The following is a 25525-nucleotide window of genomic DNA, read 5'->3' on the forward strand; positions in this document are numbered from 1 at the left end:
TCAGGTAGGTTAGACTTATTCGAATCAAATTTAATGTATTATACCCTTTTTAAAAAGCCCATATAGCCAAACTCGACCCTAACACCTTGGGACTTTGGCTAAATTGGGCTAGCCTGAATACTTAGAGCTTTTTAAAAATATTTTTCTCTTTATTTTTAACCAATTTTAATTTTTAAATAATTCTGTTAAGTATAAAATATTATTTTAATTTTAAAATAAAAAATAATAATTTATCAACTTTGTACTTAAATAGCTTTATTACTATCTTATTATATTATGGGTAATTTATTCATGAATGTTTCTTTTACTTGTAAATTAATGTCTTAGTTGTTCAAATGTTGCTCTTACCATGATTATATATAAATATTTTATATATTTTAATTAAATTATATTATTTTAATTATGATCAATTTGATCTCAATTCAATTATAGTTAAATGACTAATTTAAAATCATTGTCTCGATTAGTTCAAAATTTTTAATAACTTTTGGATAAACTATATTTTTTAATTTTAATAATGCGAGAAAAATAGCCATCATTATATTGTATAAAATGAAATTATTTAATTATGAGTAAAATGTTATTTTTTTAGAATTGGTTTTTTTTATAACTTTTATATTGTTTAACCCCTACATACAAATGATATTTACTCTAATTTATTCTTAATTTTTAATTAAGTCTAGCACGGATGATAGCTAAATAATTATTTAAAAATATTACTTTATTTAATATTGTTTATCTAATAGTAGAGCTAAGAATTCGAACATGCTAGAAATTTTTTTAAATTATTTTTAATTTTATTTTTATTTAAAAATTAATTATCTTATTTTATAAAAATAAAAAATATTTTTTTTTGGATAAGAAAATGATGTATAGGACTCAACTTTTTGTTTTAAAAAAAAATTGGGTCATAAAATATAAAAATCAACATAAAAATATATTTTAAATATTATTTTGATATATTTTATTGATTAAAAATAATAAAAATATGAAAATATAAATATTTTTATTTTTTTTAAAAAATAACTATAGTAATACACTCAAATATAAGATATTTTAGTATAAAATGACATAAAACTTAAAGAGTTAACTAATATTTATTAGTATTTATTTTTTAAAAAATTTTATTTTTTTGTTCGGGTATTCGGGCCAAGTCCAAACCTGGCCTGAATTTTCTCAGGCCTATTCGCCTTGCTCGAATAGGCTCAAATAATAAAAAAATTAATATTTTTTTGGGCTCAACCCTAAATTTTTAAGGCGGGTTTGGCCTAGCCCATTGGGCTTGGTTTTAATTACCGACTCTATCTTTTATATTCTAAATATGCCATTAAACAGTGGAAGATTACTAAAAGAGCGTTTACAAAGTATGGGCAATGGAACTTTTAAAAATAATCTTCTTGTTTCACTGCTCTTTAAAATCATACCTTTCTATTTTTGGATTAATTAAAACACTTCTTTATATCTTTTGAAGCATGTCATACTTAGACAAGATAGACAAGGAGGGTGCGGTTAAGAGTCAAGGATACCCCTAGTATGTGTATGAAGGGGGAATCCATAGTCAAAAAGTGGGAAATAATACCTTTGACTAGGTGATTATACCATTAAAGGTATGCTCAAAGCAATGTATACATGATTAATCCAATACAGCTTGAGGGTTTAGTTGGGGAGCATGGAGGTTCAAATGGACAGGATGACTATGTGAGTGTATGAAAATGGTCTTAAGAAAATGAAAGCACACACACACACACACACACACATATACACACACATTATTTGTAAAATTGAGAATGATGATACACTAGTTTTGTTTACTTGTTTGTCATTATTCATGTTAACAGATAACATTGAATTATTTTAGTTACAAGATATTTATCTCACTCCCATAGTTACTATTTATAGGTCTTGAGATGGGTAGCAACTGAGGAAAAGGGTCAAGCTAAGAGTAGTAGGACTATTGAAAGCCCCTGAGTTTTGGTGTAGTGAACTAGTGTTGTCATAATAATTACATTTATAAGTTGATATAGAAATGCATACATATATTATGTTTGATATACTTTGTGGCTGTGTACATATCTTAGCCTTGAAGTGTGAAAATATATAAATGATGTGAATTTTGATAAAGAGGACTAAGATATTAATGCAAGTGCATCAGGGTGTGTTGGAATGATTAATGTGACAAATATGGCCATATATGTGTGGTGGTGAAAAATTGTGTAAAGAAGCCTTATTGTGTGTGAATGGCATATCCTTGGCCAAATTTATATATTCTTGTGCTTTTGATTATTTAATTGGTCTATTAGGTGTAAAATGTCCCATTGGATGTGGTCAAGCCCTTGAAAGTGATTAATGACACACAATTTAGGTTTGAGACACTCTGTGAGCAAAAATGACATAAAATGAGTATTTTGCATTTCGGTGTCCAATTTTAAAAAAAATCAAATTAAAATAAAACTAGTATCATTAGTTATATTTTAACATAAGCTTTATGTGGGCGTTTAAATCACTATAATCAGACATTGTATGTGAAAATAGTGTACGCTAGAAATTTGCATATGTTAAACTGTCATGACATTAATTTTGGGATTGATTTTGAATGTATTATACTTGTATGACTATATGGTGTTTGTATTGTAATGTCCTCCCTAATAATACCAAACTGCACCACACTTGAAAATTAAACATTCTTAAGCCTATAACTTACTACAAACCATATAGGTATACTTGTAATCAAGGCTTAAGATGTGGAAATTGGTCATACATAGTCTAGAAGTGAGATAAAATACCTTTGACTAGGTGTTTCTACCATTAAAGCTATGCTCAGATCATTGTTTATGAGATTGATCCAATAGAGCTTATGGGTTTAGTCGGAAACTTGGAGGTTTGATAGATAGATAATCATGCAAGTGTAATATTGATTTGGTGAAAAATGTTACAAGTATTTATATGTATATGCATATGAGTTTATTGATTGTGAAAATAAAATAAATGGTTTTATTTACTTTAGAGTTAATCTTGTTAGTAGTCATTTGATGAATTATCTTAGTTACCGAGATTTTTATCTTACTCGTAGTTATCATTTTTATAGGACTTGACATTAGGAGCTCTAGAGGGAAAGAGTTGGGTTGAGAGTAGTGACCTTACTTATTGCCTCTAAGAGTGGGTGTTAGAACTTGAGTATATAGTTTTGTTGTATATAAGTTGCTGGAGGGTTTCATAAACATAAATGTCTAATGCACTTCTATGTTTGTGTGCAACTTGGTCTAATATGTGTAATATAGTGATGTGTGTGATTTTTGTAATCAAGGGATGAGGTATATGTCAAGTGCGCGCACGCATTTGGTGTGGAAGTATGTGAAGTCTAGCCAAGTGTGTAAAAATGTGTGTTAATGTATGATTTTGCCTAAGTGTGCGACAAGGATAGTTTACATGCCAAACTTGTATGTATATATGATCTTGTTAATATATATGGTCAATCAAGTGTTAAATGTCTCATTAGATATAGACAAGGCCCTAAAAGTAGCTAATGACATGTAGTTTAGTATTGGGACACTTGGGTGAGTAAAAATGACTTTAAATGATCCTTTTGCATCCAGGTGTTCAATTTTTGAATGAAATATCAGATTAAAATGAAACTAGTATCATTAGTTAAATTTTAAAATAAGATTTATGTGAGCACTTGAATCAATTCAATTGGACACTGTATGCTAAAATGACGCACATTGAAAGTTTTTATTAGAAATGCTATCACAACAAAAAAGATTTTTGGCGGTGATTTTTAACGACAATTAAAAAAGTTACTGCTAAAAGTTAGAGTTTTGGCAACAACAAATCAATCACTTTTGGTGATAACATTTAAAAGTTGTTGCCAAAAGTACTATTTTGATAGTGATTTTTAATAGTTGCCATCACAAGTGAACTTTTGGGGCAACATTTGTCACCACCAAAAGTATTTTTATCAAGAATAATTTAAAAATAAAAAAATAATTTGTATAATTATTTTTTTGACAACATTTGTCTCCACTAAAAGTATTTTTAAAATATTAAATATAATTTTAAATTATATGAAATAATTTATAAAAGTATCATTTAAATTATAAAAAATTTCTTATGAATTATTTTAGAAATTTAAAATTAAATTAAATCATTCAAAAGATATTTATGAAATTAAATTTCTTATTTTATATAAAAAATTAGAAATAAATGATATATAGGATTGTGAAATGAAAAGAATAATAGTGAAGATGTGTTAAGTTTAGTTATTAAATTATTTTTTATTTTTTATTATTCAAAATCGTTCTTAGACATATATAGCTCATATTTTTCATAATTATATTATTAAGCTAGTATTTTAATATGATAAATTAAAATCTTGATTGGTTATTACTTTCAATTAAAATTAGGTTAATTATACATAAATTATTTTTATATATAAATACATAATGACATTGGGACGTCAAAGTTGTACAAATATCGTGAGATGTAAATGATATTGTAAACTACTTGATATATTGCACACTTGATGCTTAACTTGGTATATATATGGTATTTACTTCTTCTACTAAACTCTAATGGCTATTGGACAAGGATTTTATATGATTATGCCTAGTATATTTATGTTTTCATTGATATAAAAAATTACTAATAAGATTTTTATAACTAATTATTACTAAAAAATATAAAAAAGTATTCAAATTCACTTTGCTATGCAGTAGATAATGGTTAGAAGTTAGCTAAATTGATTACATACAAGATTATTCTTGTAATTATATTGTATTGTAAAAGTTATTAATATTTATTAAAAATTTAAAATTATTCAAAATGACTATTAACAAAATTTATGTAGTCGAAATTAATTTATTACTAAAATTATTTTTTAAGATATTAAAAATTATAGATAAAATATATTTTTAATAAAAGAGGGGGGAACATTTAACCATTTTGAGAGAGGATAAAAATTTAATCATTTAATTTATTAATTTTTGAAAAAATATGGAGAAGAAAAAAGTAAAAGATATTTAACATAGACTAATATAATACATTTATAAATAAATTATATACTTAATAGTTTTCATTTAAAAAATAAAAAAATTTAAAAATTGGTTACAATGTATATAAGAAAATTATTTAATATTTAAAATTTGTCAACCCTTCTATTTCTAAAAGTGTTACCTATGGTCACCTCTAGCACGTCAATTTACTTCGACCTCAAAGAGGTTCCAAATTATTGAAATCTATGAGATTATTCATTATATGTCAATTTCAAATTGAACATAAATACTAATTAGTGCAATTAATGCTAGCTAAAACTTCTAATCTCTTCCTTAAGCAATTTTAAGTTCTTGTCATCTCTCACAATCTTTTTACAAATTCTACTAATCTCCATATCATCAATATAGGATTGTCATAGTTTAAAACTTCTCAATTAAGGCTAAAATTGAGTTAAAGCCTAAAAGCTTAACCATAAACCACCAAACCAGTTACAAATTCTTAATTTAACTTCTAATAATCTTTTCATAGCTATTCAGTTAAAAAATAACCCGTCAAAACTTCACAATTCATGTAACATCTTTAATTTTAATCCCAAAAACTAGTTGTTAATTAGGGATAAATTAGTAATTAGTGAATTGATTGTGGTTTGGATGTTGAGTTGATAATTTATATTGATTGGATATCATATTGATAGAATTGAAGGGTCTAAGAAAATCCAGGGCAAAACGTGCGAGCACATGAGAGTTTTATCACTGTGCCATGAGCCGCAATGAAAGCTGTGTGTGCAACGGTGCATGATGTAGAATTTTTACTTAAAGGCTAAGTCAGATCGTGAAACTAGAAAGAGAAGGAAGTGGGGATGTGTGTGAGAGGTGAGGAGGAGATCTCATCTGCTAGGGCTTGTAATAGTTAGAGCTTAGTCTGCTTTGATTAGTAACTTACTGGGTAAGTATCGCGCAATCCCAAGCTTCAATTCTACCGCTTTTTCATTAAATTTTATCGATTGAGAAAGTAAATTGTGAAGTTTTAAGGTGTTGTAATCTAAAAGAAAGGGTTAAAATGGACTGTCAAACATAGAATTAAGGTTTGGTGACTAGCATGAAGTTGAATGGTTGAACTTTGAGAGTTTAAGCTCAAAATGGCCTAAAAGTTAGGTTGATATTGAGAAATTGGATAAATTAATATGTTAGAAGGTTATTATAGTTGTTTGAGCAGTTTATAGGGCTAATGACTATAAATAATAGATAAGTGAATTCAAAAGGGTTCAATTAAACTGTTTTATGTGTTAAGGGATTCGGTTTAGCTAAATCAATGTTTGTGAAAAGTGTTGAGAATTGAGTAAGAGGCACTGTGTTATGTAGATTAAGCACCTGTGAAGTTGCTTGTGAGAATTTACACCCCTAGGAGCTTAGTGTGATTGGTGACCCTTAGTAGCAAGGACTAAAGGTAACTGGAGCAACCATTTTACTTGTTTGTTTGTGAAATTATTTGAAAGTATTTGATATAACTATGTGCATTGTGTTGTAAACTAATAGAATAGTAGCATTATGAAAGTATAAGCATGCGGGTATGTGAGTATTGATTGAAATGAATTTGATGTGACACGTGCATTGACATGCATCACATCCATGAGATATACCCTAAATTATGGTAGGGGGACACGACCCTACTGTGAGGAGGTCCAAGAAGTCCTAATGATCCAGAGCGTATAGCTTGACTCTGCTAGGAAGGACCTAGGAGAAGAATCCTGATGATCTAAAGTGTAGAGCTTAACTTTGCCATGACGAACCTAGGATATTAAATGATCTATGATGTTACCCTAGGTTAAGATAAGAGGTCATGGTTCTACTCTATATAAAGCTAGGAAGTTCTGATGATCCAAAGCGTAGAGTTTAACTCCGCCATGATGGACTTAGAAGACCACCCATTTGTATTACCTTGTCTGAGTAGTGGTATGGTGAGCCTTATTCCTTATGACTGGAAGTCCTAGTCCGAGCGTAACGATTTACTAGGGGGAACCAACAATGCATTACATGAGTATAGTAAGATTGATGAGAATGACTTCCTATATATGCACATAATATTGCTTTTATTGATACACATGCTACTTTATTTCTTGTTTATGATTTTTCTTACTAACTGGTAATTGGGGATACCTCTGAGTTTCTGGGATATATGTCTCACTCTGTTACTTTTGAACATAGGTGAAGAGAGCACGAGAAGGCCGGGAAAGGAAACAAGGAAAGAGTAGCCTCACCTGGTAGCGGTATAACCACCATTTAAATGAAATGAATGTATAAAATTGTTTATAGAGTTAAGTTGCCATCTAAGACGTATAGATGTATGTGAATATGAAAAAATAAATTTTGTTGTGAATCTTGCTTGTATATATATATATGGTATTGCATTATGCTGAGGGTCCCCAGTAGAGGGTACATGGGTAGGCTTAAATGCGAGACAAGCAAGTATATGCTATGTTGTAACTTGCTCTACTGGTGTATTTATATGATGATTATGTTTTGATTGTAAATTGTGTTACTATGTGAGAACTTAATACAAATGGTGAGAACTTGACACAAATAGTAAGGCAGAGCCCCATTTGGACAAGTCGAGTACATTTGTGATTCCCAATCATATGATGAGGCGGAGCCCTATATCTAAGAGTTAGAGGGTTAAAAAGTGGAACAAGTCTAGTTATATATGTGGATATATGTTGTAGACTTGTAGTCCTCATATAAGACCACAATTATATAATGTAGTTTTGAGAGGCCAAAATGGGCTATTGATGTGATATATGTAATATGTAGTGTTAATCAAGTGAATGTGGTTCTTTTGTACTTAGTTCAAGGCCTGAAGTAGTCTAATAGGACAAGGAATGAATTGAGTACTTAAGGTATAAGTTTTTGAAAGAAAAAGTAATTTTTTGCACCCAAGCATTCAATTTTAGATCGAACTGTCAAATCGAGTCCAAACTTATTCCATTAGCTAGTATAGGTGGTAATCTTCATGTGGGCACTTGAATCACTCCAATCAGACATCGGGTGTGAAAACTGCCACACCGAAACTTTATTTTTATTATCAAATGACAGCAGAAAATTTAGACAGGTCAGTGCATGACATAGTTAGAAACAGAGCGTGTGGCTCTATGCCACATGCCATGGCACATGTATTGCATGCCACAGTGCATTGGACCTTTTTAATGGTTGAGATTTTATTGCCTCTTTTAGTCATATGAATGCATTTATGTTTTCGCTAGCCCTCTTATTTGAATATATATATTTTAAAAAGTCGAGATCCTGTGTGATTTGAAAACAAATAAAGGGTTATTACTTTGATATTTTATTGTTCTTATGTTGTTGATTGTGTGATCAGGGATGGTAAAGCCCATATTGAGTTGGGACTTTACAATTCCATTTCTCTAAATCCCAAGCAAAGATAAAATAGGGTAAGATAGAAGAGTAGGAAGGTACTGAGCTTACTCTTAATTGCTTGAGATTTTATGCCCTAGCAAAGCCCTCTTGTCCTTCATCTCTATTGTGTTCTTTTCTGTTTTTTTCCTTCAATTTTTGAGTTTGACCATGTATTTAAAACTAATTAATTATTTTTTTAACTAATTTATCCCTTAATTAGTCAATTTATTCTAGATTTAAAGTTTTTGGATGTTACAATTCTCCCCTCCTTTGAAGGAATTTTTTCCTTAAAATTCAACAAGAACCATAACATATATATAGGGAAACAGATAAAGATCTCTTGTACTTCACCTCTATTGTGTTCTTTTCTACTTTTTCCTTCAATTTTTAAGTTTGACCATGTATTTAAAATTAATTAATCATCTTTTTAACTAATTTATCCCTTAATTAGTCAATTTATTCTAAATTTAAATTTTTTGGATGTTATAATTCTCCCTCCTTTAAAGGAATTTTGCCCTCAAAATTCAACAACAACCATAACATATATCTCGAGAAACAGATAGGGGTACTGCTGCTTCATTTTGTCCTCTGTCTCCCAGGTAGCATGACCAAGAGCCATTCCTCTTCATACCACCTTAACCAGTTGAACAATCTTGTTTTGCAATTGCTTATCTTTAACATCCACTATTCGTTCTAGCTCTGCTTAATAAGTCATATTCTTTTGCAGCTCTACCTCTTCGGGTTCAATCACAGAAGATAAATCAAGTTGATATTTCTTCAATTGAGAAACATGAAAAACATCATGAATCCCAAACAATTGTAGTGGTAAAGCAAGTTAGTAGGTAATTAGCCCGACTTTCTTGAGGATCTTGAATGGACCTATGAATTGAGGAGATAATTTCTTTGCTCGGATTGACCTTTTGATTCCCATCATAAGCGAAACTCTTAGAAAAACATGGTCACCAACCATGAACTCTAACGCTTTCAACATCTATCCTCGTAACTCTTCTACCCACTTTGAGCTGTTAGAAGTTTTTGCCTTATCATTTGAATCTTTTGCATCGTTTGATCCACAATATCTAGACCTATAATGCTTTTCTTACTCAGTTTAACCCAACGAAGAGGAGATCAACATTTTCTTTCATATAATGCCTCATAGGGAGCCATCCCTATATTGGAGTGGAAACTATTGTTGTAGGCAAACTCGGCCAAAAGAAGATAGCTATCCTAGTTGCCCCTTAGTTCCAAGCCACAAGCTCTCAACATGTCCTCTAAAGTATGTATAGTCCTTTTAGTTTATGGATAATACACTGTGCTGAATCTTAATTCAGTACCTATTGCTCTCTATAATGCTTTCCAAAAGTTTATGGTAAACCTTAGATCACGATCAGAGACAATGCCCTTTAGCACCCCATGCAATCTGAATGTAGATCTCTGCCAACTTCTCCAAAGAATCACTTATTCGCACTGCCAAGAAATTGGCTGGCTTTGTCAACCTATCTACAATCACCCAGATAGAATCATGATCGAATTGGGTTCATAGTAATCCCGAAATGAAATCCATAGATATACTATTCCACTTCTACTTCGGTATCTCCAATAGTTGTAAGGTTCCTGCTAGTCTCTAATACTCGATTTTAACCTTTCAACAAATCAAACATCAAGATATAAAATATGTGACATCTCTTTTCATTCTAGACCACCACCAATACCGCTTCCTATCCTGGTACATCTTAGTTGCTCTGAGGTGAATTGTATATCTACTCCTATGCACCTTATTTAGAATTTTCTTTCTCAAATCACCCTTGTTTGGTACACAAACTGGATCTCGATACATAACAAATCCATCATCATTGAAACCAAAATCTATGGTTTGCCTTTCGTCCACATCTTCCCGGATTCCTAACAGATACTCATCCTCAAGCTGTGCTGTCCTTAACTCTCTCCAAAAATCATTGGTAATCTCTATGAAATGTAAACTATACAAAGTTAATTTTGGTGAATCATGTTAAAAATCCAAGTAGGATTCCAGTAACTTGTGCTCCTGTACTATCAGATAAGTAATATATAATGATTTCCGACTTAAGGCATCCACAACTATATTTGCTTTCCCTGGGTGGTATTTAAACTTAAAACTATAATCCCTTAGGAACTCCATCCACCTTCTCTGCCTCTGTGAACACTGTATTTTGCCTGGGCATTTTCTTTAATAAAATAATAATAATAAAATCAACCAAAAATGAACTTTTAATAACAAAAAAATTTAATTAATAGGGTTTAATTTTAATCTTTTGTTAGTTGGGATTTTATTTTTTTAGTTTATTAAAATAAAAAAAATATAAAAGTATAAAAATGAAATTTAATCCTTGTTAGGATTATATTTTCAATAATAATAATAATAATCTAGCAAAATTTAAAAAAAATCTTGATTAAATCTTTTAAAATCTCTCCCAAATTATCCTAATTATTTAAAACATTGGGAATCAATTTTGTGAGAATCAACTATTTTTTTTTAAATTTTTTTCCTTAAATCTTGTTGCTTTCAATTAAAAAAAAAAAGATATTCTTGCATAATTCAAAAATTTAAATTTTTTCTCTCTTAATTTGATTTTCAAAATTTTAATTAACATAACATAAAATACAGAGCATTAAGCATTTAAAAAAATAAATATGGGATGGTGAAATGTTGATGATTCAGTGTTTCACCCATACACCTAAATGCTTGGATGCATGCATATTACAGGGAGAAACAAAAACGTAGAGAGCAAGCCTTACGACAAAAGCAAGAATAATAGAAGTAGAGAGCAAAGCAGTCTCACACATACATAGAGCAAATGAACACGGCAAACGCAAGAACAGCAGAAGTATAGCGTAGAGCAGTCTCACACATACACAAAAAACACACAGAAACACAACCATGCAAAAATGCACGTTACAGTAGAATCAAAAAGAGAAAGCAGAGAGTAGAGGTGAGTCACGTAGGCACATGAGCAGAAGAAATGCAAAAAAAAAAAAAAAAAAAAATAGAGCCACAACCCAAAAAGACCAAAACATTCAGCCACATGCAAAGAAAAAGAGCAGAATGCCAGACACACGCAAAGAAAAGCAGTAGAAATGCAGCACGCACCACGCAAAGAAAAGGAGTCAGAGATGCATGCAGAAAAAAGGCAGAGATGCACGTTGCAGAAAAAGAAGAAAAACAGAGCACAGAGATGAAGAGTGAGAGAGGAGAAGGAGCTGGAACAGGGAACGAATGGAGACGAGACAAAAATGGAGAGAAAGGAGTAGAGAATGTGAGAAGGAGGTTAGAGCTGAGAGTGAGAGGAGAGTGATCGAGTACTCTTATGTAAAGGTGTTCAGATATGTATCAGCATTTAAAAAACATAGGCAAAGGAACGAAGGGATTGACGGCACATTAATAGCAAAGAAGAAATTGCAGAAACAATAGCATGCATGCGCATGTGGTTTTTTAGACTGAACGAGATCATCATCATCTTCTTCCCTCAGTTGCACGGGTTCAGGTAGAGAATTTTCCACAACCACCTGAGTTTGTTTGCCTCATTTCCTCTTAGCCCGAGTTCATTCATCATTGCACAGAACTCTCATCTCTCTCTCTCGGTCACAGTCGGACTATGATAGACGAGAGAAGAGGGAGTTGAGCACATTAAGGGAAAAACGGACGAGAGAGACCAAGAGTAAGAGAGCAACATCAGAGATTTCTAGAGGTTAGAAAAAGAAAGAGACCGAGAGAGATTTAGTGTTGATCTTCAGAGAGGATCCGAATTCAAAAATGAGAAGCATCGTGAACACAATTGAAGCAGAGATTGGTAGACGCAGGAGGGAAGACTAAACCATGAAAGGGAGCATATTAGAATGAAGAAAAAAAAAAAGAAAAAGATAATTGGAGATAACTGTTAAAAGTCTCACATGAAATTTCAAGAATTTTCATAGGGACTTAAATTAATCACATCATCGTGTGAGATAATAAGTTCTCGCAGATGTAGTGATTCTTAATTTCTATAATAAATAAATGATTTTTATAAATAATGATATAATACACAATTTAGAAAAATTAATTAATCAAATTAATGTATTTAAATTGTAATCATTTACCAACTATATCTTTTAGTCACATGAAATTTTTGAATCTGTGTAGACCTCTAAGATAATTGTATTATCATATGAGTCAATAAAACTCTGTAGATATAATGATTAAGTTTTTTAAAAAAATATATAAATTATATATTAAATTAATTAAATTAAAAATTTCCTTAAATGTATATTATTTAATCTTTTATTATGTGAGATTTTGGAATCTCCATAAATATTTAAAATAATCATATTATCGTATAAGTTAATAAGGCTTTGCAGGTATGATAATTAAAAGTTCTTAAAAAATGTAAATATGTATATACACACTTAAAATATATTACTAATACTTAAAAATTTAAGTAAAATAAATTAAGTTGTTAAATTCTTTTATCGTGTGAGATTTTAAAATCTCTGCAGATATTTAGGATAATCATATTATCATATAAGTCAATAAGGCTTTGTAGGTATAACGATTAAGATTCTTTAAAAACATATATGTGTGTGTGTACATGCACGCGCGCACGCACTTAAAAAAATATATTAAGTTACTAAATTCTTTTATCATGTGAGATTTCAGATTTTCCACAGATATTTAAAACAATTATATTACTGTATGAACTAATAAGGTTTTGCAAGTGTAGCAGTTAAATTCCAAATTATAAAACATAAAAAAAATAATTTTAAACTCTTTTCTTTTCTTATTTTAGAATTTTAAAATTGAGAAAATAATTAAAATTAAATCCCTTTTTTGCAATTTAAAACACACATATCAAATTTCAGAAAATTGTTTTATCTGCAAAATGGTGAATTATTTCTAATTAATTTCTCTTTAAAAAATATGTTCATCAACAAACTTTAAGTCCAAACTACGTGAACTTTGATCCCGATCACAGGGTACGTAGGCTTTAGAGTCTGATTCTCAGTCAAGTCCTTTCTTGTAAATAAATAAATATTTCTCACTTAATTCTTATCATTTTTATATCAAACACATGAATAAAAAAGGGATAATTAAAATAACTTTAAAACCATATTCATATAGCACAACAAACTTTAGGTAACCATTCCTACGAACGGGTGTTGTAGGATGCCTAACACCTTCCCCACACTCAATCGACTCCCAAACCTATTTTTTGATTTTGTAGACCATCCTTATTCTCCTCTAAACGGTTTCTCAAGATTTACCTCAAAATTTTAGTGGCGACTCCCATTTCATTCGGTTCTCGCCTTCACTCGAAGGCCAGAACCTCTGTTCACGTGCCATTTGTGTTGCATTTTTGGGTGTGACAGCCTCATATTAAGTTTCTTTTAATCAATTAAATATTTTAGGCTCTTGTGGTCGCTGAAAACATTGAACATTGCCCTATACAAATAATGTCTCCAAATCTTCAATTCAAATACCATTGCAACAAGTTCTAAGTCATAGGTTGGATAATTCTCTTCATGCGGCCTGAGCTATCTAGAGACATAAGCTACTACTCACTCATCTTGCATTAACATACACCACAGACCTTTCAGAGAATCATTTGTATACACTTCATACGGCAATCGTGGATTAGGAATAATTAACACTGGTGCTGTAGTTAGCTTCTCTAGCTTCTGAAATGCAATCTCATACTTATCGTTCCAAATGAATGGTTGATCTTTTTAAGTCAACTTAGTCAATGATGAAGTTATCTAAGAGAAACCTAGTTAAATCTATAATAATATCCAGCTAACCCCAGAAAACTCCATATTTTGGTCACAAAACTAGGTCTCTCCCATTTAAACATTGCATCTACTTTATGCGGATCTACTGCAATCCCTTTTGCTGACACATGTCCTAGAATTGAACCTCCCTCAGCCAAAACTCATACTTGCTAAGTTGGCATATAGCTTGTTGTCCTTCAAAATTTGTAACATAGTCCTCAAATACTTCGCATGCTGCTCCTTATCTTTAGAATATATAAGAATGTCGTCAATGAATACTATGAAAAACTGATCCAGGTAAGGCCTAAATATGCGGTTCATGAAGTCTATAAAAATCACAGGCATATTTGTCAACCCAAATGGCATTATCAGGAACTCATAATGCCCATATATGAAATAAAAAGCCATCTTGGGCACATCCTCCAAGCGCATTCTCAATTGATGGTATCCTGACCTCAGGTCAATCTTCAAGAAAATTGAAGCTCCCACCAATTGATCTAGCAAATCATCAATCCTTAGTAAAGGATATTTATTCTTTACTGTCACCTTGTTCAACTATCTATAATCAATACAAAGCTATAAGCTACCGTCCTTTTTCTTAACAAACAGCACAAGTGATCCCCAAGGTGACACACTAGGTCTAATAAACCCCTTTTCAAGTAACTTCTCTATTTGCTTCTTCAACTTAACTAACTTAGTTGGTAACATTCGATATGGTGCCTTTGAGATTGGTTCAATTCTTGTACCAGATCTATTGTGAATTCTACTTTCCTCTTTGAAGGCAAACCAGACATATCATCCATAAATACCTCAGTGAATTCATTCACTACCCCAATTTTATCAATACTTTCATCATAAACCCCATGCACTGAAAAGAAAATCATATAAGCCATACACCCTTGTTGCATTAGTTTCTTTGCTTGTACCACTAATAAGAACTTAGACTCACTAGGAATATTGGCCAATGCAGTATGTACCGATAATGAAATTGTCTTCTTAGAACAGTCCAAGGTGGCATTATTTGCCATCAACCAATCCATACTGATAATCACATCCAAACTTTCATGGGAATTCGGATCAAATCAAGAGCGATCAAATGATTTTCAAACCTCACTTCTACATTCAGACGTGCTTTACTAGTCATATCAAATAACCTAGATGGAGTAGACACTTTAATTATATACGGCAATTCATGCAAAGGAAGTCCCAACCTCTCTATACATTTCTGTGAAATAAATGAATGTGTAGCACCGGAATTAAATAATGCTTCAATTCTTTGCTCACAGATAGAAATAATACCTTTTATCAAATTCGGCGATGCTCTTGCCTCTTCCTAGGATAGTGTGTAGATTCCTCTTGGAATGGTAGATCTCTGCTCTGCCATCTCCATTCTTCCCTTAAGGCATTGTCTCGCTAGATAGTGAAGCTTCCCATACTTAAAACATACCCAGCACCTCCCAGGATGTGATCGCCTACACTTAGCACATGGTAGTGATCAAGCTGTACTCAAGGTCGGGGCAGGCATATTGGAAACCTATTGGGATAATTGTGGAACACCAAAACTTCTAAGTCCACCCCTTTTAACCATTCCTCAAGTCTGCGATCCTTTAATAAAACTCTTCCTACCCAATGCTACAAAACTACTTGGGGCCATAATCAGTCTTCTTCGAGACTCTTCTAGAAGGGCTTAGGGAGGATAAGAACCTCCTAGACTATCTTGTCTCTTTTTTGCTTTTGCTTCTTAGCCCCTTCTTGCTATAATTCAGAGCTGATTATACATGTCACCACATGTGGTTACTCTTAATAGAGCAATTTGCTGTCTATATTCAAGCCTTATCTTTTCCAAAAGCCTCTGCACCTTCCACTCGCTATCATCCATCTCATTCAATAAGTAGAAAATTTTAACAACTGATTAAACTTCTGAATAAATGCTTTTTCATCAAGATCTCCCTACCGAAATGCATGGAACTCAGCTTCTTTCTCATCTCTGAATGCTAGAGAAACATTAATCAAAGAACATTTCCTTGAATTATTCCTAACTTAGTTGACGTCCATCTACTGGTCTTGTAGAATTCCACCAATGTTTAGCATCCTCAACCAGATACATTGTGTCTATAATCACCTTTTGTTCCGTAGAGCAGGGTACCATCTCAAAGATAGTTTCAACTCTCCCTATCCATTTCTCTGCTTTTCCTTCCTTTATAGAGCCATTAAAGGTTAGAGGGTTAAACTAAAAGAAAGTTCTCCATGCTCAATCAATAGCTATCCCCTGAGTATCTCCATCCGCTCTCGTCCTAGATGACCTTGATCTACTACCGGAACCATGAGATGGTTCCATTCTGCTCTCATGAGTTTCCTTTAGTCTTATTTATTCCTCCTCACGACCTTTATTACAAAGCAGAGTGTCACGGTCTTGAACATTTCTCTGAATATGCCTCGTCATATCCCATAATTCTTTTAGAATTGTATCATTACCCTGGGGCCTTTGTTGCTATTCTGCTTGCATCTTTGGCTGTACCTTGGATATAGGCCCATCATTCTTTGGTACATTGCCAGGTGGATTATCAATACTCCAGGTTCTTCTAACCATTTTTTTGCCCTTCTAAGGAAGAAACCAAGTAGAGAAGGGGAATTAGTAGGAAAATAAAGGAAATGAGACAAAGGGAAAGAGTTGTGTACATAAAGTTGCCAACTAATGAAGGGAATGCAAATAATGTATCACAACAAACCAGATCTTGAAACTTAAGAAATAGCTATCAAAATGTAATGTCCATTTTGACATTACCAACATTCACCACAAAATCACAACAATAATGATAATTAGGAGCAAGGATTGCTCCTAAATCCACATTAAATATAAAAGGGTTTAAAACTAACAATTTTTTAGAAATAAGTTTGAAATATTTGAGATCCTATAAAAACCTTTCAAATAAGTAATTTGAACTCAAACTTAATGATTTATAAAGATATGGGAAGCATGGAAAAGTTTTAGGAAGCAAAATACTTGAAAGCCAAAAATGTCATTTTTTGAGTATTTTGGTCTATGTATCACGGCATGTGGCACAGAGAGGCCAATTTAGCCACTGCACCGTGCGCCACGGCACATGTGTCCCTGTCATGTTTGGGGACAAACTTCAAACTAGTGCTATTTTTGCATCTGATATCTGATTGGAGTGATTCAAGTGCCCACACAAAACTTATTTAATAAGCTAATTTATGGTATAAGTTTCATTACAATCCAACATCATATTAGATACTTAGATAGAAAAGTCAGTTTTTAAAATGATTTTCAAGCATCCAAGTACCTAAAACTCAAATTAATCCATTTTGAAGCTTGAACTAAGTCCAATGGACCCAAATACACTTGATTGAGAATATAAACACATGAAAAAAATATCAAACACAAAATTTGGTCACTTAATGCTAATTTTACCTAATATGGCCAAAAACACAAAATCACTATCACATATACTATTTGGCCTCTATTGCCACATAATACACCACATATACATTATCACCACATATATAAAACATTTCCTGCACTTGTATTAGTATTTTAATCTAACATCAAAAAAATCACCATATATTCATATTATATACAATATTAGGCTAAAATACAACATAACATAGTATAATACAAGTGCAACCAATCAAAGTGACATGCATTTTTAGTTGGCAATATATAATATCATATCACTAAATTTATGTATGCTACTCAAACAAAATCAAGCATTACCATCTGTAATGTAGCAAATATGCTAATCCTTGCCCGATTCTTTCCCCTACTCAAACTCAGTGATAGAACCTGTAAAATAATAACCACAGGGTGAGATAAAAATCTTAGTAACTAAGATAATCTACATTATCAATTAACATGCCAAGTTTAAACAAGCTTTAAAATAAGCATAATAAACACACCTTTTACAATCACCATTATTCAAATGCTTGATCATTAATCATTCGATCCTCTAGTACTCTCGACCAAATCAGTAGGCTATTTCATGGAACCAAACCACATGTATAGTCCCTAAGCTCGCCATCCATGGTAGGACTACCTGACCAAGGCATCCTAAACCACTTATAGACTATAAGTTCCCCTTATTACGAGTAATGGGGGTGCTCTTACTCCAACACTGCATCCTACGGATGCTAAGGAGCATAGTCTCCAACTCCGCACCCTTTTGGATACTAAGGAGAATAAGTCTCCAACACCGCACCCTTTTTTGGGAACTAAGGAGAAATATGAGCTGTACTTGGTGTCCTGAGATGCCAGCAGTGTCATATAGACTTAATCTCTACTAGTTCTACTAGGGTGACCTCCCACCCTCTATTATACCATATTTCACTACATATCTCCACTTGGCCATACATAAACCACTTTCTAAACTAATATAATGAATCTTACCATTTACTTAAAAAACATGACATTTTACAAATCAATACTCTACTCATTTTCTAAAATTATTAACTTTTACAAAATTTTCACATATATACAAAAAAATCATACAAGAATAACTTGAGAATAACTTATACAAAGTAATAAATAATGCAAAGATATAGTTACCTCAACCCTTTTGTTACCAAAAGGGTTACATATGGTACTAAATCTCTTCTTATGTTAAGGTAAGTTTTTCCACACCATAATTTACATCAATAAGTACTATATGTTAATTTTCAATTAACACAAGCACCATTAGCTATCAACAACATCCCAATTCTCCTACTTCTCACTATATTCTCAACAAAGAGACTTGTCAAGATTATAATTTGTCCACACATTCTCCTCAAACCTCAGTCTCACTCTATCACAACATGACACTTAATATCTTAATTTATCACACTTTAAAACCCCATAATCAAGTTAGAGCTTGATCCAACTTTCAGTAAACAAAAAAATAACTTCATATTACCACTTATCCAAGGTTAAAAAACTAAAATCATACCTTTAGAATCAATTTAAATCTTTTAAACATAGACCCATAACTTAATCCATTTAGAGCAAATTCTCCACTTCCAAATCTCATGAAAAATAAGATGAAAAGGTAGAGAAGAAGGGTGAGAAATTTACTCAAGAGTTTGAAGGCCTAATTTATTTTTAAAATCCTCCCAAAATGAAGCCCTAGTAGTGCCCAAAGCCTTCCCCTTCATGTCCTAGGCCTTTCCCCCATAAACTACCTTTTTTTTATGATTTTTGTATTTTAAGTTGTCTGTGCTGTGCCGTGTGTTGCAATGCATGCCACACAAGCCACGGCTCATGATGTAGTGATCAAAATGTCATTTTTGCTCCCCCTGATGCTATCCAATTTGATCCAACTTCCATCCTAACTCAATTTAGAGCCAAATATGACCAAAAAAGCTAATTAGCAAACCAAAAATAGAATTAAATTAATTAATTATCTTTTTAACTAATTTATCCCTTAATTAGTCAATTTATTCTAGATTTTAAGTTTTTGAATGTTCCATGCAGCGCATGGCTAGTTCCTACTTGAGCTCTCCCACTCGATCCCGAGCAACTCTACTTCCTTCCAATCCTAATCATACAATTGTCTAATGACCCAAAATGTCAATTTACAATCCAAAATCATGGCTAATACAATTATTTGCTAAATTACTAATTAGTCTTGAGATTAAGAATTCTGGATGTTACATAAGCTATGGTAAACGCTCTTGTAATTTTCAAGTGTCATTTTTATCCCTTTCTTCAAGATGATTTTCAAAATAATTGGTATCCCATGCTTCTAAATGCTTTCAAACCTGATTTATGATTGCATAGGTTTTGTTATGTATTGGCTTGAGCTGTCAACTTGGAATCCCAATAAATTGTGAAGTTGTACTGTTTTATTAAAGGGTTTATATTTAGTCCAAATAACAATAGTAGACCTTTAAACCTTGGTCTTTTCTTTTCTACTATGGTTAATTTCTCTCTAATTGCATTTGAGAACTATTTACCATGTTATGGTGACTAGGATGGTTAATTCCTAATTACCATAGTAATGTGTGATTTATTGGTTAAGTATGTGGAGTAAAATAGGCAATATTACATGTCCCATTTGTTTTGAGGAAGTTGAGTCCTATGAACATTTGCTATTTTTCTGTGAATGGGCTCAAAGCGTTTGGTTTGGTTGTAGTTCATCCTTGAAAATCTAGAAAGAAGGTTTTAAGAGTGTAGTTCATTGGTTTTTGTATATGTTTGCGAAAGATAGAAAATTGGATGGGTAGGGGAAGGCTACTCTTTGTTGGGCTATTTGGAAAAGGTGTGATTGGGTTTTCAATAGGGAAAGAGTAGATGCAGGAAGGGCAATATATGAGGCTTAAAATCTAGTTTGGAATGTTTTCAAGCAATGAAGAAAGATATGTCATAGATGCAGAGTCAGGATGATAGGAATGACGAATTATGTCATGGATTTCTCCTATGCAGGGGAAAATTAAAATAAACACTTATGGATATTTCATTCAGGCAATTGGTGCTACTAAAGTGGGAGTGGTCTGCCGTGATAGCCTTGGTAATATGGTTGGTGGATTGGGAATGAAGATAAGTGCAATGTCTCCTTTCATGACTGAGTGTCGTGCTTTGAAGGGGGGCCTGCTATCTATTTGCTTGTTTGGAGCTAGTGCTGTGCTACTGGAAATGGATTGTGAGGAATTATATAATCTTCTGACAGGTAAGAAGAATTAAGTTGGTTGGCGAGTTGCAATGTGTGGATTTGGTTCAAGAGCTGCTTTCTTTGAAAAATTCAGCAGATGACCTCCTTGGTGTGTCGCCAAGGTAATAGGGCTACTAATATTTTAGCAACATTGGGTACTAAGTGAATGTGTCTAATAGGATGGCTTACTCAAGCAACATTTTCTTTAACGTTATCTTACTTGCAGATGTTTCTGGGATAAAAGCTTCTTCTTCTTCTTCTTTTTCATTGTTTGCTTGCAGGGAAATGGACAGATTTGGTATTGGTTGATTTTTCTGGTTTTTGTTTTAGGTTGTATCTAAGTTTTACTGCTTTCTGTCTTTCTTTTGTTTTTGTAGGTTGTATTCATGTTTATTGCTTTCTGTTTTTCTTTTATTGATAATTGGTGTGTGGAATACTTTTTTTATATAAAAAAAATTGACTCTTGTTTTACCCAAACACACACACTGTACCTGACCCTTGATGATGAAAACTCTGCAGCTGAAACAAGCTAAGTCATGATGCTATGGATATATGACATTATGAAAACACATAGACATGCACAAAAATAAATTTATATGTGAATATATGTGTGTGTGGAAGAAATTAAAGACAAAAAAAAAAGAAGTGAAAGACAGAGAAGAGTGCAGAAAAGGGGTCGAGGCGGTAGAAAAGGACGAAGGAGGTGAGTGAGTGTGATAGCCACCAAACGGGCACAAGATCCAATACATATTTACAACTCTATTCCTCTTTCTCCGTATTTCCACCAACGTGCTTGCTTTTGTACACGCTGTGTCAGTTCGTTTGAATTCAATTTATGATCACCCTCTTTATTATTCATTTTCTTTGTTTCTTTTAATTTTTTTATTTCACCAACTTCTTGTTGCTCTAATTCTCAAAAGTTTGCTACTTTTACTTTGAGCCAATCATTCCATCACGACAACGAAGAGATCGACCCCTCTCTCCTACTTGTTACCCCACTAAACTAGGCTTTCTTAACACAGTTCCTTTTGGTTCAAAAGTTTTCATCCCAAGCTTTTCACGAGACTGCTTCTTCTCTAGGCTTGTGCCCCATAAAAGTAGAATTTTAGTCTGAATAAAATATTTCACGTTCATCAAATAAACATTTAATTAATGCATGTTATGATATCACATGACGAGAATATAATTTGCACATCAAATTTTTATCGACTTAGAAAAAAATATCCAAGAGCGCAGGGCCAAAATTGAATAATAAAAACAAAGCTCGGTTTGTACGATAATGCTCAATAATAAGGGAGAACATCGTGATAAGCATCAATGTCAATCGAATTTGGTGTTGCATTGCACCCCTTTTAAAGGTATCATACTTGTCAATAAACTAACTAAAGCATTAATTCAAGAGTTAATAATAAAGACTGTAAGAATCAAACCGTTTATAAATAAAATTATTTTTAATAACAAATTTAGATAAGTAAAGTTTCGAAAGCTCACTAGGAGTAAAATATTTTTATAAGTTTAACTAGTATTTATAAAGATGCTTACAAATAGACAAATTATTTTATTAACCTAATATAATGGTTCATCAGTTTAGCTGAAAAGTTCAACTTAAATTTCCATACCATAGCTTTTACCGGTAATATTTTTTGGCCAAATTTACCGATAATATTGAATGTAATGAATCCATTGCGCGTGATTGAGAGTACTGTCCCACTAAAACTGTTCACACGTACCTTTTGGGAATGTGAAAAGTCTTGCTCTTTACTATCAAACCAACACACATACTCTCAAATTTGTAATTATCAGCCCCTACCTCTCATTCATATGACTAGAGTACTACTTTAGTTATAGTTTTATAGATATTTCCTATTAAGATCCCCAATGCACATATGATAACAGGAAATTTTTAATTTTCTATTTTTCTGTAGATAATCCATGTATCATTTGTTTATTGGAAAGCTTGATATTAAATAACAATAAAACTGTATCTAGGTTTTTTGTTAAAAGAATAGAGGAAAATTAAACATTTAGCCTTTTATAATTTTGATATTGTTGTAATTTAGTCCTTAAACATTAACTCATTGTAACTAAATTTTTAAAGCTTGTATTTTATTATAGTTCAATCCTTGAATGATGACTCTTAGAACTTAGTTTCTATAGTTTTAACTATCTAAAATATTATTCTGTATTTTTTAAAAAATAAAATTATAAAAATTAAAACTATTTTAAAATTTTTTATCTTTATAAAGATTAAAATTTTTATTAATTTTAAATATTTGTACTAAATTTTTATATAATTTTAATATTTTTAATTTTATTTTTTACAATATAGGGACTAATATTTTAAATAGTTAAAACTTTAAAGATTGAATTGCAAAAATCATAATTCAAGATCAAACCTATAAGGATCTAATTATAACAAATCAAAATTTAAAAACTGAAATACAACTAAATTAAAATTACAAGAACAATTTTCCAGAAAAAAGCTAGGAGTTGATCTCCACCAGATAACTGCTGCATTCATCGGATTTTGTTGATTCTCATGATCTTCCACTTAGTTGCAAATCTGATGAATGCCAGAAACACTCCTGCTTATAATAATGGAGGCGAAATTTTTTTGTGAGTTTATAGTTTCGCATGGGAAATTGTTTAGAAGAATGAATACTATTTATTGTTTGTTCCAATAAAAGCAAAAGATGCTATGTTTGCAAAAATCGAACGAAGTGGTCCATAACTGACTCTATTCCATTTTTTCATTCAAATCTCTGAAATCGTTCAGCAAAAAGAAAATTGGGCAATTCAGTGGAGTACCTGATGGATAAGGATGGAACACCAAACAGTTTCAGTGAAGAGAATTAGGGGAAGAAGAAGAAGATGGCCTGTGATCAGATGCAATTCCATCATCCTCTTGGCCTTGAATTCTCGCGGGAATGCAGAATCCAGGAATTCCCATTCCATCAGACAGAAGAAACCTGCTTCCAAAGATCGAAGCTTGTTGAGACTTGTTCTGCTGCTGATCCGAGGAAGAACAAGTCATTGCAATATTGTCATTCCATGCTGAAAAACTGGACTGAAGGGTCCCCCTTTGAGAAAATGTAGTCGAGCCTTGCCCCACTAACATGGAAGAAGCGTCGTTGTTGTTCCAAGTCACAAATCCTGCGGGATTATTCGCGTCTCCATGTGATGATTGGCCATGAATCAGACCTGGGTCTTGAAACGAATGAAGAGAAAGTCCTAGATCTTCATCTGGGTCGGTGGTTCTGGAGATTATATGAGCTGGGTAGTTCTGAAAATTGATAGAGGAACTCATAGTAGCAGAACTCGTGGGGAAGAAAGCTATGGCATCAGTGCCCATCTGCGACGAAATAAAACCAGAATGGTTATCTGGGTTCTCACAAAACTGTCTCTGAAGCTGAATGTTGTAACCAGAAGACTCAGTTTCTTCTGCAATTCTTATTTCAGGAGCTTCTTCAGTAGTGTTACCAACTGCCGGATGCCATGGAGGAAGCTCTCCGAGTTTGTCAATGGCGGATTTGGCCTTCTTGATGAGCCAATCCACCGCCTTGCTGGGTCGGTCATAGCCGAGACGGTCTTGAACATCGTAGAACTGAATGGCAGTGTGAGCTGAAAGTCGAACCCTTCGGTCACGAAGACCTTTCGAAGTGTACACCTTACTGTGACGATCTTTTCTACCTGTGGATCGAACAATGTGGCCTCCTTGAACCTGAACTATTTCTCCTCCTGTGCTCTTCATGCCCATTCGTCTCTTTTGTTTTCTGTAGTTTAAACTTTCTGGTTCTTCTTCTTCTCTTCCTCCTCTTCCTCCTGATGTGGTTGTCTATGGTGGGAAAATATGCTTTCTAAATGTTGGTAAGGATGCTGAAAATGATAGTATATGCTCAAGTTTTGTTCTTGTGATTCTTGTGCTCTTCTTTGCTGATGATGATTCCCACTGAAATCCAGATTCCTTTTTTTTTTTTTTTTGCCCCTTTGTTGCTTTTGCCCTTATGAGGATTTTGATTTCTTCTAGCTTTTCTTCAGGCAGCAGACACCATTTTCTGCTTTTCTTGCCTGTGTTGTACTCTGAATTCTGATCATTGCTGATCCCCAGAAAAAAAAAAAAAAACCTGCTATTGCAATCTCTCAGCTCAGATTCCTTGCCCAACGTCGCCTTTAATCCCCAAACAAACCCTTACAAACATACAAACAAAAGTTAATCCCTCACTGCTTCTTTATGGGAATATAGGTCTTATCTAGAGAGAGTAAAAGGACGGAGTAAATCAGCAGACGGGTCTGGTCTCTTTTTCTACATGGACACTCAAACTTGGCCGAGAATATAAAGGCATGATTTCAATTTTCAACCCCAACAGGATTGTACAGAGGGGGGTAAAAAACACAAACTAACAAAAGGACATTGAACTTAGTGACTTAACTTTGAGTTGTGGAGATATCACATGGGTTCTAAAGAGCTTTTTATTGCAAGAAAGAATAAAAGAGAGGCGTGCGTGGAAAGAAGAAATGAAGCATAGTGAGGAGGGAAAATTGTACCTTAGCCTATACGACCTCCTTCATGCTTCTTCAGCAAAGCGTGGCAGATTTTGTCAGAAGAGACTAAAGATCTTTTTTGCCATCTTTAACCCACATAAGCTCAAAAAGCATTACGTTGTTAACTTGTTTTTTTTTTTAATGAAAAATTTTGAGTGAGTT

At 32.6% G+C, this 25525-nt stretch overlaps 1 protein-coding gene across 1 annotated transcript; it reads right to left on the reverse strand.

Moving 5' to 3' along the window:
• Positions 1–23213: 23213 nt before the first annotated feature.
• Positions 23214–25312, reverse strand: LOC129311853 (transcription factor TCP4-like). Its single transcript, XM_054954325.1, has 2 exons — positions 23630–25312; positions 23214–23406 (listed from the first exon to the last, which is right to left on the reverse strand). The coding sequence occupies exon 1, from the start codon at positions 24576–24578 to the stop codon at positions 23661–23663; it is 918 nt and encodes a 305-aa protein (XP_054810300.1). The 5' UTR covers positions 24579–25312; the 3' UTR covers positions 23214–23406; positions 23630–23660.
• Between the last annotated feature and the right edge of the window lie 213 nt (positions 25313–25525).

The sequence above is a fragment of the Prosopis cineraria genome, unplaced genomic scaffold, assembly GCF_029017545.1.
Source record: "Prosopis cineraria cultivar Desert tree isolate PC_DT_omini unplaced genomic scaffold, ASM2901754v1 PC5, whole genome shotgun sequence".
In the NCBI taxonomy this organism is placed as follows: domain Eukaryota; kingdom Viridiplantae; phylum Streptophyta; class Magnoliopsida; order Fabales; family Fabaceae; genus Prosopis; species Prosopis cineraria.